Below are 21,040 nucleotides of genomic sequence, written 5' to 3'. Positions count from 1 at the left end.
TTCACCACGTCGGAACACCCAGGCTACACGTTGGTTACCTCCACTCGTTAACCTGCCTGCTGTTGATGCTGCCACGCAAACTAGTACTGGTCAAGAAAACTTGAATTTCATCTACAAACTCTGCCAACCGCGGAAGGTTGTAGTAAGGCCACTGTTTCCGAACACAGTGTCCTCCACCTTGTTTCATGCTGTCAATCTAACAATTGCGTGAACAATAACAAAGTTTATCTAATACTGGAAGTATACCCTAAAATCAAATTTTCACCAGTTGTAGTCTTCTGGGTGCTGAGTCGAATGGTCTTGGTCCGAGGAAGCTGCGACGCTCCTTTCCTTCTTTTTTCCCAATCGAACCCGCGCACTTCCACCAAACTGTGACTGGGTGACTGCGCCCTACTAACTGTTAGATGGGGATTTGTATGCAAAATCTCACTAAAAGTTAAAACTGTAAAAGTGCTATGTCGTTCGTTCTTATAAAAGCACCGCGCCAGCATGCAGGCGACAACTTTCACACCAAGGTTCAACTCGAGTGACAGGACTGCACCCAAAAAAGGTCAAACAGGCTAGTAAGTTGTACCCTGCACTGCAGGTACGGTGACCAGGTGACTGGTGTACGGAGGAGCACGTGACCACTTGTTCAACCATGTTCGATTGGGAATAAAGGAGGAACGCTGCATCGCAGCCTGTTCGGACCAAAACCAGTCGACTCAGCGTCCAAAAGACTACAACATATGGGCCAATCGCGGTCATCCGTGCTTTTATAAGAACGAAATGGCGCTTTTAGTGACATTTTGCATACAAATCCCCATCTAGTAGGGCGCAGTCACCCAGTTTCGGTGTAAGTGCGCGAGGTCGATTGGGAATAAAGGAGGAAGGGAGCGTCCCAGCTTCCTCGGACCAAGACCATTCGACTCAGCACCCCGAAGACTACAACTGGTGAAAATTTGATTTTAGGGTTAGGGTGTTAGGTTATATCATACACACACACTTGTACCGGTACATGCTACGATGTACAGGGCCTAGCACTGCATTCATTGCATTTTCGTCCAGGCAAATGGATAGAAACCGCAGTGTGTGATATCTGATTTCTTATCCATCACTAGTGCACTAGTCTTCCCACTCTCAGCTGCTATATTGTCGCTAGTTTCATTTAGAGTTTGACCGCGTCGTCACCCTACACGGCTGTTGGTTTCCCTCTCGTGACACCACTGGACACTGAGTGGCGACGTTCCAATCCAGAAGGACGTTCCAGAACTTCAGGCAGAAGGACCCCCTACTCGCATAGCCGGCTAGCCATGGGCATGGCCCGTGGAGGCATAACCATGCAGGACAGCGCGCCAGGAGGCTATGGATGTCCATCGGCATAGCCTTCTGTCTGAATATTATGTGTCCCGCGCGCTCTTGCCTCAGTCTTGTGTTGCTGTCAGTCTTGCACAGCGCATACATTCATCGTTGTCGAAGGCCCGGGCCCCGGAGTGTTGATGCCTGGTGTTCGCGCCACAAGTAGAGGGTAGCACCGAAACAACACAACACTTGGGCACAAGCAAGGAGTCGTATATATATAATACGACTCCCTGGGCACAAGTGTCTACGATGCCGCATGCGGTACATGTACATGTACATGTACATGGCTACATGCAGGCCCATAGCACAGGTATTTCAGGTGGTGGTCCTGCCAAATGTCAATGCCAATAATAATGGGATATCGATACTGTATACATGTACTTGACCGGAAATGAGCATGAACATCGTTTCCTCCTTCCCCACGGTACGGGTGGGTCGACTTTTTCACTGATTCATGTCCTGGACCGATCACGGTCGGACCGGACCGTGCACTTCGTCTTTTCCTATGCCTAAGGCTATGGGCCTATGGCCCTGGCTTTGTCTTTGACTCAAACCTTGATCAAATAAATTGATGTAGTGTTGTTACTGTAGTGTTAGCGTTACTCTTCACTCTCAAAGTCAAATCTCTCGATGGCCATCCGTCAATAGCAGCACTCAGCACTCAGCCCGCTTTGCGGGTGCGGATGAACTGACTTGTCGTTGCACTCGCGTCTCGCACTCATCGCTCAACTAACTTCTGACCATGTGCCAGGGAGTCGTATACGACTCCTTGCTTCTACCAAGCTGCAAGGGAGGACAGCTACAGCTTACAGGTAGATCTACATGTACATACTATAAGTACTACTACTATTCCTTAGAAGCAAGAGCATGGACCGCTAGACCCTGGCCTGGGGTCCATGCTCTTGCTTCTAAGGAATAGTGCAACAGCAAAGGTGGCATGCTGCATAGCGCCGGCCACACAGTGTCTGACTGAAGCCGAAGGGGATACATTTCTGAGATGATTTGTTTCAAGGACCTCGACAACGCAGATTGGTACAACTAATAGTAATCCTGCATGATCAGGTGGGAAGTAGTTTTACGACTCTTTGTCAGATGCCTGCCTGGCACAACTGGCAGTGCGTCACCATGGTCACAGTACAGCCGTTGCCGTTGGTCCAATGATCATGGTACAGCGGACCGCTTACTGAGCCAGAACCGGCAGAAGATACTATTTTGTGGTTACAGAATACAGGGCCCTTTCCTGACCGCGTACCGATTTCCACACCCCAGCAACAAGGCAAGAATGTTATGTAAGAAGAACAAAACAGTGACTGTATTGGACATAATTGTAGAATGTGAAGACCCACCGGTAACATCATCATGGGTCACGAAATGCGGACTGGCAGGCGAGGCTGGTACATGTACTGGTGCTACTGCATGAAATACGTCAATGCTGAACGCAGTATGGTGTATTACTATGGTGTTCTCTGACTAACATACTCTTGAAACAGTCTGTGAAGGCGCTATTAAAACTATTATTAAAAATAGGCCCAAACCGAGGCTGAACTCAGTGTTGGTGTCACTTCCGCTGATTACTTACATTGTACAAAAGAAACGGGTAGCCAAACACTGGCCAGTTATTAGTCACGGTGTCATCAACTTACAAGGTACATAATTATAAAGTTAGTCACCTGTAATTGGTAAGTAACGGTGACTTGGTGTCATGTACATGTAGATCTACATGCCAGAGCAGTACTACTAATAATTATAATATTGGTCAGCCTGGAAAGCATTGTAGTGTAGAATACCTGTCCAGTATTGACATACATATTGACATACACACACAACGGAGGCGAAAGGCTGTGTTAGCTGTAACTTACTTAAAGTTTCACGCGTCGGAGCGATCATCAGACAGCAGCATTCACATGTATTGACATACATGTATCTATGCGTACACATACATGATGTATAGTAGGTAACTGGTTGTTACACTTCTGGACTTGAATGACGTGGTATGCCATCCCAGCACCAAACAGACAGTGTCTTATTGCAATGCCAATTGAACGGAATCGATGTCATCATTTGGATATCAGGCCCTTGCCACACTCACCAGCACACAGCACAGCAATCAAGAATCAGACTAACTACATGTATGATGTAGTTCCTGTTCAGCCCGGATGATTGGCGACGCTACGTATGTCATGGAGTCTGATTCTTGTCAGCTTGACAGCTTGATGGCTGTGCTGTACAATGACATCACTGTGCACGTACATGTACTTCTGGAAATCCAGTATGTCACACACACACCGTGCACTTGTGTCTGTTGTGAGCATGGACAGACCAGTCAAACACACAGCCGTCCAGATTGGACAGGACGAGCACCAACACAACACAACACAGCTCTAAACATCTATTACAGTGTACAGAAGACCCGAGGGATGAAAGTCGACCAAGGCAAACAAACGAAATGATACGGGTACGGATGTTTACAATCACATGGCATTAGGTCAGAGCTTCTATGTACCAAATGTACAGTGCTGTCAAACAGAGAAGTAACAGAATGAACAAACCAGCATTGTCTGAGCGACTCAAAGACAATGGATCAACAAACTATGTGCAGGCAAAGGTCTCAGCTAATTCGCTGAAAGCCGCGGCATGAGTCCGATGTATTACTCCGGTTATATGTCGGGTACGATCGTCTAAAACAGATTAGGGGAGGGTTCAACATTGCACGGGAGAAACTCGAATCAAGTGGGAAGGTTGCATTTCCATCTCATCATTGTAGCAAATGTGAGCTGACCCGCTTCGTGCTACCACTCAGCTACAAGTAGATGGCAGGCCGTGGTAGGGAACTGATACTGGTGCATTCATAACAGTTGTGCACAGTCGGAGGGCAAGTTACACTGACAAACACCGCCACAAACAAAACGAATGGCATAATCGCACAAGTGTCAAGGCCATGCCAGTTGGACTCGAGATCCAAGATCGCTGTGGCAAAGTGGATAGGTTGGGATACGCCGGAAGATTAGTGTTGGTAAATAGCGAGAGAGTTGTTGGGAAAGCGGGGTGGAGTAAACATTGGGGCCAGGCTGCCAGGTGGAAGCAGCCTGCCGCCTTGTACAAGTAGATCATCATGATAATGTGACCCGGAAGTGTGACGGTTGAGCGGTTACCACCTCTACATATGCAGTGGTGATGACAGTGATACGTCATTCCAATGGTATCAAGGTGGTCTCCAGTGACTTGTCCTTGCCAGGTGCAAACAGCCAGTGGGTTCAGTTAGAACTGTTCTGACAGAGCCGCTATGCAATGCAATGCAAATGACAGGCTCGAGCGGGCGTCCCTGCTGAACTAACTTGCCTGCGCCGGACATGCATGGAATCTCTGGCCTCCACGGGTGCACCACGTACAGCTGGCCACTGTGACAATGCCGGCTTACGGCTGACGTCGCCGCAACGGCGGAAGGCCTCTTCCTGCACCGGTATACGGATTTATTTTCCTCTCCAAGGTTTCCTGATCCTGCAGATACAGAACATCCGATAAACAGTAGATACCCGTTGCGATAACCAGGAGAACAAGCGGACAAACAACAAGCCGTGATGACAGCAAATCATATGCACGTGTGATGGCCGGGATGGCTTTGTGTGCGCATCTGCAGGACAACAATTATTGTAAACAGCTCTTGTAGGGTGGTTAGACGTACCTTCCTGTGCTGGGGCTGTGCCATAAGAGTTGATCCGGCCGGATGCAGACCAGTACCATGCACGCCGTCCAGGAATCCAGACTGCAGGCCATGTTCCATGAGTCCCGGGTGCATGAACGGTTGATGGTACTGGGCCTTGGCACGTGCTTCCTTCATTTTAGCCAGCGCTTCGCTCTTCAACGGCTTCTTCTTCAGAGGGGCGAGGCTAGCACCGCCGTTGGTAGCGTGATGTGCGCCAGTGACACTACTGGTTGAGCTGAGAGCGGGCATGTGCACCACGGACGACTGGTGGCCACATTGCAACATACAGTCACATGCCGTACACACGCACGCGCGCGCGCGCACACACACACACACACACACACACACACACACACACACGCGCGTGCGCACAAAACATGCACGCACACCACATACACGAAAAGACCGGGAAAAAATTAACCGTCTTGCATTGGAACAGAACACGTGCTATCTATGCTGAAAGAAACCCACCTGCCGTTGTGGACCTCCAGTTGCCTGTGCTGCTGGCTGACGGCCTCTCGCAGGCAGCCCGCGTTTGGGCTCGATGGCAGGTAGGCTACCACGCTGGACCGCCGCTGGTTTTGCCAGCGCCTTTGCCGCTTTCCGTGCCTCCTTTCTCTTGTGGTGCTGCTCACTGCAAACCGTCGAAACACAAAAGCCAGCAGCAGAGTGAACAAGAGATCGTCGTAAAGCAAGCTTAGTCAGCATGAAGACAAATACTTAGTCTCCTTGCTCAGATCCGCTGAATCATCTACAGTAAAGCACGCCAACAAGAGTGCAAATTGTGCTACGATGAGTCCCGAATGGGAAGTGAGGCCAATACGGCAGACCGGGCCAAATACTATCCGTCCCAACGGGGACAAGTACGGAAAGTGTGTGTATACGGGGAACAAAAGATGGTGCAGCAGTCTGTTACAACGAAGTGACACAAACGCAGCAGCATGCACAACACCTATACGTGCATTCACTCAACAACGAGCCCTGCATTCGAACCCGACGCTGGTAAAAACTGTCTCACAGTCAAAATCGGATACAGCCAGAGCTCGCTCATCCGGTCCTCTTTTATCCGGATCCCTTAGGCCCTCTTCAGACTAGGTACAAAACAGCCTATAAGTCACATTTACATAGAAGTTTCCAAGACAACAACAAGAATCTGGCGGGAAGCCTAAAAAGCTGCCCAATCCTTTCAGGCAGGGGGCCAACCCTTGTACAAGGCAACTTTCCTGCATTTATCGTACTTTCACCAGGCAGTTGTACGAACTTTGTACCCGGGTACGACTGTCCGTTGCTTTCACACATCCCAGGCCCTTTGCAAAATTTCGTAGGGTCAAAGATTGCCTGTATATTGCATGCAAAATGTGTAGTCTGAATGCAGGCATGGAAAAATGTTGCCTTTTAGGTTTTATGTGATTTTGTACTGGATTTTCTATGTACGTAGTCTGATGAGGGCCTAACCATCCGGAAGACAATCATTGGTTACCGACTCACTTACAGCATATGCCATACATACAGTATGTGTGTTTGATTATCCGGTTCCCTCGCCTATCCAGAAAACGGATGTGTGCAGCTAAGCGAGGTCTGACTGTATCATGGGATTGGTTTGTTGATGGGCTCAAGCTGTTCCCCATCTCCAAAATTGTGCCCGCAGTGAACTCAATAGGTTGACAGAAACTAGAGGTACACGAACAAGTGCAAGAAAGTTAGAAATGAAATTTCTGTACCCATCAAAATTCGGAAAAGCACGATCTCTGGTGTTGGGAGCAACCAGCTTCCTCATAACTATCACCGGAGCTACCACTGTGTCATCAAACTTCAACGAGGAAACTTTGGATTTTGACCCGCCAAACATCGGCTGTATTTTCATTCTTAGACACGAAAAGCAAACTCTTTCAAGTTGGGGTTGTGCTGCCATGCCACCCCTTCTCCCCACCTGGCTACCTGGCTGTCTGACATGAAGCACAGTCGGTGCAAATGTGCGATAACGGGGAAAAAAACGGAGAGGTCGTTGCTCTGGTGGTGGGCAATATGCGTGATAGGAAGACGAGGAAGTATTTTGAACCTAAATTAGCTGTGGCATTACTGTCAGCTGCTGCTGTCAGCGATACTGGCCTCCACTTAACACATCAAGGTCTCATCAAAGAGTGCCTCGGCAAGTTGTTTGCGCCAAGTTAAGCCAATCCAATCTCTGACCTCACACCCAGACCCAAGCACAGCAGAACCAGAATCTAGTGAGACCAGCAGTAATCCCATTGACAAGTAATACGGTCAGACCTCGCAAAACCGCACACATCCGTTTTCAACAAAAATATCCGGCTAGGTGAGGGAACCGGATAATCGAACACACTCATGCATACTGTATGTAAGCATGGCATATGCTAAATCGGTAACCAACGGTTTTCTTCCGGATGGCGAGGGATCCGGATAAACGAGGACCGGATAAGCGAGGTCTGACTGTAGTAGAACAATGTACATCCTAGGTCAGTCGGGAAAACACTGTGTGCAGTACTTACCGCAGCTCCACAAAGTAATTATGAGCGAGCCCCCGCTTTGCGGTGTACCTGGCACACGTGCATTCAAAAAACAACAGATACCGCACATAGATGCACACGCACGCACACACTCACATACACAAGCACGTGCACACGCACACGCGCGCGCACGTGCACACACACACACATGCACAAACATGCACACGGACACACACACACGCACAGGTTGAATCCATTGATCATAAAATCGGGATAGTGGCGAGAACCGTATGATGCCTTCGGTATAATGCACATTAATTTTATAATTAGGGAGTTTCAGTCACTACCAGAAGCAAACCGGTGCACATGAGTCCACTTCAATGTAAATAATTATGCACCACCTGATTATCCAACCCTTAGAAAGGTAACGGGATAGAACTTGAGCGGAGCAGCTAATCTGGGTCTGAGGTTTCATGTGCTAAGATGTAGCGCACATACTGTACTTTCTATATGATAGACTCTGGGCCTGTATTTCTTTTAACCGCCATGACCCTGAGCTTCTATAGGAGACTGTGTCTTTCTTCAAGTTTCTTTCAAAATATCCATGGTTATCGTGCGCGTGTGCGTGCTTACGTGTGCTTGATCCGTACACTCTTCCCCAATGTGTAGACCGGGCTGTACTGGGAACTGCGCCAAGAGCTCTTCAAAGCGGGTACCAGGTTCAATTATTATATGCCGGTACATGTGCTTGCTGTCTACAGCATTGGGTATTACGCTCCTCGACATTCGTCTTGTTGAGGACTCTCGGTAGGCTGCTCTAGTGCTGCTGCATTACGCACTGCCCGCTACTTTTCGTAGTTAGAGCACTCTGGCGCTAGAGCAACGAGCTCAGTATCTTAAAAATGTCTGTGGTGCCTCCTTTGCACCGTGGCTGGTAGCTCGGCCTACTTAAAAAGCTCGTAGCTATACTGATGAGGCCTTTATGGCCAAAACAGCTTGCTGTCTACAGCGTTGAGCTTGTATTAGATATACCAACGTACATGTAGAGCACTAGGTCTGGTGGTAAGGACCATATGACTTTTCCATTGTGGCTTTTCTGCCTCATCAGAGCTCATTATTCTTTCACAAGAGAGTGTACAAAAACAATTGTCCATAGGTTAGGACAATAATTATGGCCTTTTCCATTGTGCATGACTACAGTACCTGTATTCCGGGTCGTATTTGCACAGCTCAGTCATCAGACTGATACACGCTGGTGAGCAGCCGCGCATCATATTGGACAGGCCGCGGCCCTCGTGCTGCTTGAACTCAAAGGACATGTGTCGTGATCTGCAGATACTCACACACACACGCGTGCGCGCGCGCGCACACACACACACACACACCTCAGACCTCAGACATGCCCATCGCGGAAGCGATGATAGCGAACAGCTATGTTAGACATAGCAACTTGTGCTGGGATTACACCATTCAACAGCTTGCAAGGCTGATGAATTGACCGCCACTATTTTTAGCCTGGTATCCACCACACAGCTGTTTGAAGTGACTTTTTCTGGCCAGTGAATCCCTATTTTTCATTTTTCCATTTTTTTCTTTTTTCTACACACACACCACACCACATACTCCGGCATACACTGGCTTTCTCACACACACACACACACACACACACACACACACACACACACACACACACACACACACACACACACACACACACACACACACACACACACATGCACACACAGAAACAACAACTTGAGTGAAGGCATCGGCGCATTCAAATGTAGCTGTAACATGCTCAGACTCAATTGATTCCAGTTTGTCAACTTTGCCAACATCTATAGTACAATCAGGCGCGTAGCCGGAAGGGTTTGGGATGGGGTTTCCAGCGGAGCCCCTAGCGGGGTGGACGGGGCAGAGCCCCCCCCCCCCCAACCCGAAAAGCTTTAGAGTATCTTCAAATTCTAAGCTCCCGACAGGCCCAATCTTTACACTACACGTTACTGCTGAAGTGTTGTCCATTTGTCGTGGTTCATTCACATCTACAAAATTTGATTTAAGAAAACGCAACATGGAAGAGAACTTTTACAATGGTCGTAGTTGTCTAGCTAGTTAGTATGCACGAAGCACTCACGAAACGAGAGAGCTTGGAAGCTCAGGGCCCTACGCTATGCTTTTTTGCCTTGATGACCTAGGCAAAAAAAAAGCATAGGGATGTTAATAATTTTTTTAAAGACATAATCTGGGATTAGAACCCGCACTATCGTTCTGGAGTCGACGGTATGTCTGTCCTGACGTTTCCTGGGAACGGCGCTGACTCTGCCGATCACGGGCGTTCTGGAGTCGACGGGATCTCTTTTCCAACGTTTCCTGTGACCGGCGCTGAATCGCCCATTAACGCATATTTTGGAGACGACGGGATCTCTCTTCCAAAGTATGTTTTTGCTGCCGCATCCTATCACCTATTCGGCAACTAACGTCCATTCTAATTTCATATCCTCCTCGTCTCCCTATTTCTTTCCAAATCTCCCTATACCTCAGGGAGTCGTATATATAATACGACGAATATTGTTGCCAGCTGTGTTTGATGGTACGGTACGGCAAGGTACGGGACAGATACGGGAGCCAGCAAATATTGTGGCCAGCTGTTTTTGGCCAGCAGTGTTTGATGGTACGGTATGGTACGGAACAGATACGGGATAGCTCCAGGCGTGACACAAACAAACCGTGGCAAACAAACAAACAAACAAGCAAACACCAAATTAAAGCTGTGTGGACCCTGGCTAGCGCCAGACGTTACTGAAGTAACGTCTTCTGCATAGCTACGGGAATAACATAGTTTCACACCTCACTCAAGTGCATGCGTACAGCATGCACCGCACTGTCACTTTGTACTTCCGGTGACTGCATATGCATGCACTCAGGAGAGTTTTGCGGTAGTTTTCAAAGGTTTTGGCGTCTGCACTGCAACCCAGGAGGGGGTTTCCGGGCAACCTGGAAACACTGCCGGCCACGCGCCTGACAATACGTTTCATCGTATTAAATGTCCATGTATATGCTACTACAGTCAAATCTGTCGTAAGCGACCGCCCCTTGGTGCAAGAAAAAGCGGTCGCTTACGGCAGATGGTCTCTTACGGCAGATGTATGGTAAATCCGGCATACCAGGTATATGCTTCCATGTACTCAAATCGACGAGAATAATGTGATTTTTTATATCATTTTATTGGATATTCAACGACGACCATACCCGTATTACGCGTATGCGACACGGCAGTAGATCGACACTGCCTTGAGAGCTACAGCACAGCCTCAGTACAGGCCAGGTGCCAGTCGATCGCACTTGCAAGACAGCGCATTTTGCAGTTGACAGTTGACAGCGCACTGGCAAGTACAGTTTCGCACCTTACTGAACCTGGGTCGCGGTCGCTTACAGCAGATTTGAATGCAGCCACCGTGCATGAAATCGCGGTCGCTGGTCGCGCACTGCAGATGGTCGCTCTGGACAGATCAGTTTGTATGTGAAACCGTCGGTGCACGGAAAATCGGTCGCTAAAAATTAATGTTAGCAGCTTGTGATTGGATTTCTCACCTGCCATTTTCTTGGAACCCCTGGCACTGTGTTGCTGGAGAGGTTAGCAGCTTGTGATTGGATTACTCACCTGCCATTTTCTTGGAACCCCTGGCACTGTGTTGCTGGAGAATTGTAGCTTCTCATTCTCACACTTTGCCCGTAATCTTGCGCCCATGTTTTGTAGTATAAATCTGACCATCTCCACCTGATATCATCCTATTCAATATCACCTTCTCTGATGAGCCTTATGAAGGCGAAACAGCTGTCAGGAGGAATTTCAGTATCTATCTGCAACCCTTCCTTGGTTGGTGTGTGTAATGGCTACTGAGGGTAGCAGTGAGTCGGCTGTGAGAGCGCATGGAGGAGAGGAAGAGTTCTTTACATTTTATTGGCCGAATAGTACCGTTCACCATTTGAAATAATAATAATGACAGTTCGCATATCACTCATTGCATGAGGTCAACGCATCTGTTAACAATTTCGAGCCAAGCAGCTCTATCAGAAGCAGATTGCACAGCATCCAGAAGCGACAGATTAATGCATTGTAAGTCTTTCTTGACAACGTCGATCCATCTCAGACGTGGTCGTCCTCGGGGTCGTCGTATGTCTGTTGTGTTGATTGACATTAGGAGGGCTTGGAAAGAGGACGATTCTTCGCCTTCCCTCACTACATGGCCGAACCACAGCAGTCTCCGTTGCCTGCAGACTTGGGATAGTGGGGTCTGCTCGGTTCTGGCATACAGCGCTGTGTTCGAGATTCGTTGTGGGTACGTGATACCAATGATGGTACGTAGTTTCTTCCGGCGCCATACATTGACGACGTCGGTTAATGTTCGCGATAAGGTCCAAAGCGCACAATTGTACAGCAAGACAGGCAATATCAGGCAGGAGAACATACACAGCCTGGAATTCAGGTTGTGGCGTTTCCATGGAATGCTTGCAAATGCCCGATTTGCAGCAGACACCTTCCAGTATCAACATTAGTATGATCATCGTGTTGGTTGCAATGCTCATTCTCTTGTGTGAAGAAGTGTCGCCGTACGCTTCCCCCGCAGACGTGTGATAGTGCACGAGTTGGATGACATTATGGAGTGCAGATCTGGTTGACATGCAGGCGTTTGCAAAAAAACTACAAGATCTACTAACCGCCGCCTTCGACCAGATCACTGCAAAGCTGGACGCTTGGGTGCAAGGTGGTTCAGGCTGGACTGTGAGTATGGTGAAAACCGCTCATCTTGATATTTGCAAATATCGTCCAATGCGCATGTCGTCGTACCTTCCTCTACCTAAAAAGTTAGCCTCGTCAAAGGCCATCATCAATGTGAAGAATGACGACGAGCAGTGCCTGAAGTGGGCTCTTCTGTCTGCCCTACATCCTGCTGTGGAACATGCAGATCGTGTGACCAAGTACGACGTACAGTATGTGCAGAGTCTCAACTTTGACGGTGTAGAGTTCCCTGCAACCATAGCTGATGTGTATAGGGTGGAGAAGGTCAACTCGCTAAACATCAACGTATTAAGGTGGAACAAAAATTTTGATTGTGGAAGCTCTGCTCTTCCATTGTGCACTTTGTGCGCAGAGAGTACTTAACCTAAGTTGCATATATACTATGCCATTCAGGTAGGATAGCCTGCATGCCAAAACTCACTGGGTAAACTTTTTCAGCGTCTTCTTGTCCGGCGTGCCCAGGACTTGGTGGATGTGATTGATTTGATCGATTTCACTCTTGCCAGGGAACAGAGGCTGTAAGCTACATACATAGTAGGGTGGAAGGCAATACAGACAGTCAGGATAGCATAAGACAGAGGCTGTACGCTACATAGAGTGCCGGGGTGACTGGAAGACAATACGGTGATAGAGTAAGAGCACTTGTAGCGCACAAATTGATGAAACTTGCCCGCTCCATTAGCGAGCAAGCAGAATGACAGAACGACGACGTTCGAGCACTTGAGCTGGATAATGGAATTGACAGCAGGCGGTGCCGCAGCAGCAGTCTGAACGGTACATGCCGCAATTGAATACAGTGTCAACACAGTGCATTACTATGACAGGCCCGGCGGAACCGGTCCGATTGGTCAGGCCATGGCCGGACCGACGTTTTGGCCATCAATGTGTGTTTACTGCTCGGGAGGTCACTGAGTGTATACCCTCCATGTCATACACAAACTGTATGAAAGTCATGTGACTACCCTCCATATCATACACAAACTGTATGACAGGCTAGGGTATGGCCAGACCAATCAAAAGCTGCTTCCGCCTGTCCTGTATGACCATCAATAGTAACATAGATTGGAATCATTCCTGGCATCATGCCTACGTTACTTCTCTTCATCAAGCAGTGACATATTATCCCCCCCCCCCCCTACACCACCACTATCTTACCGCAAAATCTCAAAGAACACACAGCCGGCACTCCATACGTCCATTGCGGTACCATAGTAACCGTCGGTTAGCAGGCATTCTGGAGCTCTGTACCTGCAAACATGTGAAATGCAATAAAAACCACAGATAACTTTAGCTAAGGGCATTGAGCCACCAACCACACAACACATTGGCAAAAAGATTGGTAATAAAAATTATGCTGAGCGACTGGAGGCAGTACTTGTAGCATTGTAGATGCATGCTGAAGCTAGATGAGAATCAAGGATCTGAAGCTACAGTGCTGGCAACTGAAATCCGACCCCCTGAGCGGTGGGTTCACATTCTAGCGGTCTCTGTTTCGTAGTTTTACCATCCCGTGTTGGGTCTTTGCGATGTGAGCGCACCGCTCAGGGGTCGGATTTCAGTTGCCAGCGCTGTACATGCACGCCAGTGACTTTGTACTGGAATGCAAGCATATTATACTGAAAGTGCTCAAAGCAATCCATTGCGGCCCGGGTACGTTGCACCGGTGGTCGCCTACTGAGTAGTGCGTACGCTAGCTGTGTGCGACTGCGCTGTGTGCTACGTACCAGCGAGTGGAAATGTACTCCGTGAAGGGCAGCTTGTCACCCGCCCTCCGAGAGGAGCCGAAATCTGCCAGCTTCACCAGATTGTCACTCAGCTAAGAACGCACAAACCGGGACACACGTGCACAACATGCACACACACACACGCACACACACACCTGTTTAGTATATGGGTCTAGATCATTCACTGCCAATACTGGTAGATAAGATTGTGTGGTTTCCTACAGTGCATGAACTAGACTAAACGCACACACACGTGCATTGCTTGCTGCCTTTGCAAACCGGCTTGCAGGAAACAACCGAAGGAAGACTGAAACTAATAAATAAGTTACTGGAGATATGGCTGGTAAGCAACTTATGCATGCAGCAAGTACCAAATTATGTGGCTGGCGGATGCTTGACGTGCTGGACCTTTACCACACACATCCTTCGAACTGGATATACACATCACAATAGAATATATGTTGGACTCGGTAGGCAGTTAGTGTCCAATAAACAGTCGGAAGTCCAGTAGGGAGTCAAACTCATGATCCAGCCAGCCCTTGCCAAGTTGGCAAGGAAAGAAAACCTCACGTGGCGATAGACCTTTGGTACAAATACGTCAAGCTACATGTTTGTATAGTGGTAGGACTGTACATACTAGCAATCAGTTGCCCCCTTGAACAGTAACCATTACCGCTAGTTACTTGAAGCTGTGGACATGCCCCCTTTCAAATCCATACAATCTTTTCGGGATTGATACTTTAAATCTCATTATTCAGTGGTGTATGTACTTTGTAGGTGTTTGACTGCATACTGGGAATCCGACTGCTTATAGATGCCTAGGGGTACACCATCCGCCTGTTTACAGCATTTATACTGCATGCTGGACTCCCGACTGACTATAGTGACCCGACTGACTATAGTGACCTGACTGTCTACTGAGTCCAACAAGTAGATTTGTCAACAGCATGATTATACGGAGAACAACGTAACTTACCCGGATCAGAATGTTTTCCGGCTTTATATCTCGATGGAACATCCCCTTCCTGTTATAGGATGAAGAATACAACACAACCATGTGTCAGCGTGACATGCCGGCATATTCTGAAATAACATTTACAAGTGACTTGAACGTACACGCTTTGCATGCACAAGGAACAACATGCAAAAGGCGAAGGCAGGCTGAATGAGCCGGACTATTCTTGACCAGAGACTAGTAGACCTAAGCATGTCTGCACTGCACAGCGGAAAACTCACGAGTGCATGTGACCAAGCGCCTTCAGTAGCTGGAAGATGTAACCCTTGGCAGCATCCTCACTCAGGAATTCCGTCCGATCTATGCACGGAAATCGCGGCCACCAACAGGGACAATTAAGTGTGCCAGTACATAATGTGGACATCGTCTCGGCAGGAAGTATGTCACAGTACAGTGAATGTTTCGTGTTGGGCATTGCAATGCTCAGACTAGCGAAGAACTCTGGTGTTGGAGATTGGTGCTTGTACTGGATAAACACCACTGTCAATGTTCGGAGCTCCATCGAATCCAAGTGCAGGGGCGGCTTTATCAGCCCATGACAGCCAGTTTAATGGCACCAATTCGGACCCGGCAACACCACCACCATTATAACACAGTCTGCAATCGGCTGCTCTTATGGTGTTTAAACCTACATGGTACAGCCATGGCCTCGAGGTCACACTACTTATTGAATTATGCTTTACTATGCTTTGCCTGCTCAGTGTTCAGCATGGGAGAATGATAGATACCACTGACCTTTGATGAGCTCGTAGAGATTGAGATCCATCAGCTCACATGACAGCGCCAGCGTGCCTTCTAAGGGATCACTGCAATCATAGTCGAAAAGGATCCGATTGGAGAAACCGTGCCCGATCAATCGGTATTATGCTAGCGTCAGAATGGTACGGTGTTGTACATGAATGGATACGGTACGTGTATACTAGTATGCAAACTGTTAGTCCAGCGAAATGATCCCTGGCACAAGGCATGTTTTAAGTTGTACACTGTAGTATTAGTAACCATGCATACACACTTGCCCACTGTCCTGCGGACGGTCTCCATTAGCCGCTATTGCTAAACCTGCGTTTGTAGTAACCAGCCCAGGGTATACTGTAAAGGACACTGAATACTTACGGACGGGTGTCAAATCTGTCAATATGTGTTACCATAGAAACATGATTTGATACCTACTAGTACCCTTGGAAGGGCAAGTAAGATACTGGTCGTAGTGATCCAGTAATTTGAAGCCGGGTGGTCTCTTGGTGCAATACTTCTCTAAACAAGGTGCATGATGCCAGCTGAAATATTGGCAACAGCCAGCACATCCCTGAAGTATGATTGTACAGCTCCCTGGTTATCCTCCACTATCCGTGACTGCTAAGAATGGTAGATGAACCACTACCATACAGCTATCGATACCATGCAAAAGGCATGGACATACTTACATTGTAAGTATTCAATGCAGCAGAGAATACTGGTGACTTACAACAATATCTCCCTCAGCGTGATGATGTTCGGGTGTGGATTTAATAGCTTGAGGCACTTGACTTCCTGCAGTTTCTCTATTTGGTCCCAACTACAAGCACATTACACAACAAAAAGAAAACTTTCAAATTCTTCCGGCTCAGTCTACCTTTCAGTTCCTAAGACTAGTTGTTTGTTTTTGGCGTAAAATTTGGTTGGTGTTTATTTACATCAACCGTGACACCAGACTACTTAACGCCCATGATCAATCCGTGCCTCAGTGTCCTTGCGGCTGCTGTTGCAGCGTCCGTAGCATGGAATGTATGTGCTCCAGGTGAAAGCATGATAATTGTGAGTGATTCCCATCCTGGTACAACTAGGAATAGCCCACAGGTATTAAAGGTGTTAACATTAGCCTTGAGGTGTGTTCTAAAATATACCCTTAGTCCAAGCATCTGAGAAGCATTACTCTCTCATGGTGCGTACCCTGATTGCTGCATGCCTGAACGTAGTCACGTCAAAATACCATCCACCGTGATAAGACAGATGACAGGTGAGAAAAGCCCCGGCATCCAGGGCCGGCACCATTGGTACAGCCGGTATGGCCATGGACACACCAGACTTTACCAAAGTCCAGCTTTCATGTAATGTCCAGTGTATCATTATAATGTGAAAGCATCAACGAGCTGTTCTCGTTAGAATCTTTCCTCCTAAACTGCTCTTCTTGTCCAGTGAGGACTACTGTGCTAGCTGTATATTTATTTTGTTGCTAGAGGAACGAGCAGCTGAAACAACCAGATATGATGCAGCATGTTTTCTCCCATGCCACTGAATTATTTAGACATGGGGAAATGATCGGCTCTGTAGCCGACCTGGTGCCGTCCCACCCCTTATGAGCTGGCTCCAGGTCTGGCAGCTGGGAGAGCGCGGCGCCTAGCACTACAAACACTGGGCTGAGCAGTGGACGCAGCTCTGTTACATTCATGAGGTCTGGTTTCAATTTGCTACCACCACTGGACGTCCGAATCTGGGAAGTTTTACTGTAGATGCATGGGGGGGGGGGGGGGAATGCGGGTTGGGGTGGTATACAATGTTAGCCCATACACACGCAGATTCTAGGATCAGCATGGGCCCTATCGGTGCCAGCGTGCGGCATGATAGGATCAAGCATGATCAGTGTGCAATACGTACGAGTGGAACTGCTGCTTCATGCGCTTGACTGCATACATCTTCTTATCCCGGTAAGATTGGCACTGGTAGACGACTGAAAAGGTTCCCTCTCCTTTCTTGCCAACCACCAGGTAATCTGAAACACAGCGGAGTAGAAATGGTCATGTTAAGCATACAGTCGTCCCTCTCTAATCCGGCACTTGTTTATCCAGTACCCTTGCAAACCAGCACACTTTCTGGCAAAACGGATTTTTTCAGTTCATTTTCTACGCTTTAATCCGGCACTCGAATTCCGCCTCCAGCAGCGATTTTCTGTAACAAATCACTCAAACTGTACATAATTCGATTTTCTAATCCAGCAGTTGTACATCGCATACTGTCAGGGACCATTGTAACATGCACAACACATGTACCATACACTTGGGAATATCCTATGCCAGTGCATAGGACATTCCCGGCAAGTGTATGTTTAAGACATGCATTCCACAAAGTACTTGGATTGACACAGAAAATCGCTCCGTTTTGACGTACGACACAAACATGTATGTTCATATGTGGGCCGAGTTGGAGTGTAGGATTTGATAATCCAGCACCCTCGTTTATCCAGCAGAAAATGCCGTTGAAAAAGGTGCCGGATTAGAGAGGGACGACTGTATCTCTTTCAATGTGTATTCAGGGCTGCATTGCTCCATGGAACCACCATTTTCAAATTACCATTTCGTTGGAGTGGTGCACATTGGCTTACGGAAGCACCACGTTTCAAAAGCTGACTCAGATCGTCAATGGTCTGTTTGTGACATTGCACCAAGAGTACAAACTGCAGCCAACACGTGCCGGGATTAGACTTTCTACAACTAACGTCACTAGTATAGAGGTTATGCAAATGACATCATCACATACTAGTATGCACAAATGACACTATCAGATAGGCACAAAGGACATCATCGGATATGCACAAACGACATGATGTATGGAATGAACCAGCACGTGTGATATCACAGTTTTCCCACTCCACGCTAAGCGTATGAGAATGGCGTAAGCACGCAAAACCTCCACACTACGAGCTGCGTATTGCATGGTAGTACACGCAGGGGTGTAGCAGCCGGTCTGGCTGGACCAATTTTCGCACAGAAGCGCCCAGAATGCAGGATTTTGCACCCTAATTTCAAACATTTCCTGCGGGGGACATCCCCGGGACCCCCTCCAGCCGGACCACCTCCAACGCCGCTGCTACGCGCCTAACATGTACATGTAAGTGACACACGTTCCGCAGGACATGGCTCAACAGGATCCACCATGGTTAGCTCTGTGACTCCATGAGCCACAATACCAAGCCCGTCGGAACGATTCGTGAGACACAGTGAGAAATGAAACACTGCATTGTAAAGATACACCTGGCACTTTCCACCGGCACCATCCCTGATGCCAATACGTCACAGCGTCAACTGTCAAGACCGCTATCCAGTCTGACCGACAGGAATCATAGATCACGAATGGCACAATTCCGCTACATAGTTTCGGTGAGTTTAACCAAGTGAAACCTGGCATGCACCTGCAAGCTACAGCTATGTCATGTACATATACAAGGTATGGATGAAATAAACAGCAGCTTTGCACGTTGCCCAGAACATGAGTTACTTGCACCGACAACATTAGCATGGCAGTGTTATCGTGGCGCGTGACTTGAGTGGAGCTACACGGACGTGAGTGCGTTGCTAGGATCATGTTGCGCTATTCTAAAGTGCTATGATGTTGCTGAATGTAGTGACACACTACTAGTCCACTGCCTGTGTTCGACTGTCACCATTCACGTAGTCAGGCCCGGCAGAACCCGTCCGGTTGGTCAGGCCATGGCCGCACCAACTTTTTGACCGCCAACGTGTGTTTACTGCTGAGGAGGTCATGTGTCTACCGTCCACAGCATATACAAAAAGTATGAAAGGCTAGGGTATGGCCGGACCAATCAAAAAACTGCATACGCCGGTCCTGATAGTGCACGATGCCTCAGCCTCATATCAGGATTTATAGCAATCCGACTACCCAACATGGCTACGTCACATTAAATCTGTGCATGTAACGTAAAAGAATGATATCAATAAAAAAAAACAGGAACAACAACAGCAACATTCAACAACACTCAACAGCACACCGGGGCGAGCATGGCTCTTACTTTTCGATATCACGTCGGTAGCGGCGGTAGAGCTGGACGTGGCCATCATACCAGTCCAGTCCGACTCAGCTCGCAAAGGTGGTCTGTATGCTGCTGCTGCTACTGTACCACCGATGTCTGAATACATGAGCTGCTCTTCCTATTGCCGGCACTCAGCTAAAGCCTGGCCACTGGCGGGCTGGGCAGCTATAGCGTTGACAAACACGTACGCAAATTAGAATTACAATCCGATTCTAGTCATCTTTCAGCATCCAGGCAAAACCAACACTGATGATGGGCGGCGATCCTAAACACAGTCACTTTCCGAGTCAGTAGCAGCCAGTGAAAAGGGCAGATCTTTCTATGAATGTTTTGCTCCGGCAGTTCCAGGAGTGCTCACGTACAAATGCCGACGCTAGTAGTGTCCTGGTAGATCTACTAAAATTCCCAGCAGGTGTTGAACACAACACTAGTACTAGAAGTCATGATTGCAGGTGAGCAATTTTAGAAGTATGTACTACATACCATATTGGCACAGATACAAATGTAGGAGGAACAGAACCAGTTACTTGGAGAATAGAACTAACACCATAACACTGAGCTCAACGGTATCCTTCTAAAGACGTCACCCCTACAGATAGAACTACGTAGAACTCGTACTCCACAAGAGTCAAGAGAGTTGATGCGCGGTGGACACACAATAGAATTAATTGAATGGGCGAAGATGAACAACACACCACCTGCGGAGCTGGGTCAAAAGAGACCGTCCAACGACGTCTGTTTTCTTCCCAATCGCCTTTTCAATGGTGGAATAGGCGCAGCACAACAGTCCGTGACTTTTTTAGAATCGGCAAGAGTCAAGACCGCACATGCAGACGAGCTTGGCGGTAGACACTGATCAAGACAAGTGATCATGGCTGGGAATGATGATAGTAGTGATCATGGTGATCAGTCGCGATCGCCTGGCCGTCCTGGACCTGGGGCTGGCGAACTGCCACTGGTCACCACGATCGTGATCCCTGGCATGTTGCTGTGTTGACTGACTGAGTCTGTCGACTGAGTCTGTTGCCTGTGTTGGTCTGCTGCTGCCTGCACTGCACTCTGCAGCATTGGAACTGGAAGGCTTGGCATTTGCCACAACTCGTTGGGTGACAACTGGCATGTACTCGAACAGCCCTACAGAAAACAAGGCTTCCCAGAACAACGTTGCCTTGATAACCATGATA

At 48.1% G+C, this 21,040-nt stretch overlaps 1 protein-coding gene across 2 annotated transcripts; it reads right to left on the bottom strand.

The window, feature by feature from the left end:
- Positions 1 to 3,723: 3,723 nt before the first annotated feature.
- Positions 3,724 to 20,769, bottom strand: LOC135814031 (MAPK/MAK/MRK overlapping kinase-like). Of its 2 annotated transcripts, XM_065327079.1 has the most exons (15): positions 20,340 to 20,769; positions 19,836 to 20,021; positions 17,687 to 17,801; positions 16,518 to 16,607; positions 15,788 to 15,858; positions 15,274 to 15,352; positions 15,014 to 15,062; positions 14,038 to 14,129; positions 13,469 to 13,561; positions 12,735 to 12,836; positions 8,716 to 8,841; positions 7,555 to 7,602; positions 5,516 to 5,678; positions 5,024 to 5,308; positions 3,724 to 4,839 (listed from the first exon to the last, which is right to left on the bottom strand). In XM_065327079.1, the coding sequence occupies exons 2-15, from the start codon at positions 19,960 to 19,962 to the stop codon at positions 4,756 to 4,758; spliced, it is 1,524 nt and encodes a 507-aa protein (XP_065183151.1). In that variant the 5' UTR covers positions 19,963 to 20,021; positions 20,340 to 20,769; the 3' UTR covers positions 3,724 to 4,755. The 2 variants fall into 2 exon arrangements, with proteins under 2 accessions (XP_065183151.1, XP_065183150.1); XM_065327078.1 differs by having other exon boundaries at positions 19,836 to 20,769.
- Between the last annotated feature and the right edge of the window lie 271 nt (positions 20,770 to 21,040).

This window comes from Sycon ciliatum, chromosome 4, assembly GCF_964019385.1.
Source record: "Sycon ciliatum chromosome 4, ocSycCili1.1, whole genome shotgun sequence".
NCBI classification, from domain to species: domain Eukaryota; kingdom Metazoa; phylum Porifera; class Calcarea; order Leucosolenida; family Sycettidae; genus Sycon; species Sycon ciliatum.
The sequence above is the reverse complement of the archived record's forward strand: the minus strand, read 5'-3'. Positions and strand labels throughout refer to the sequence as shown.

Excerpts from the sequence above, each read along its gene's own strand:
- LOC135814031 (XM_065327078.1), bottom strand. The coding sequence starts at position 19,962 with ATGTATTCAGACATCGGTGGTACAGTAGCAGCAGCAGCATACAGACCA. Across the intron at positions 7,603-8,715 it reads AAATACGACCCGGAATACAG|GTACACCGCAAAGCGGGGGC; the intron begins GTACTGTAGTCA and ends CACGTGTGCCAG. Across the intron at positions 5,679-7,554 it reads AATTACTTTGTGGAGCTGCG|TGAGCAGCACCACAAGAGAA; the intron begins GTAAGTACTGCA and ends GACGGTTTGCAG.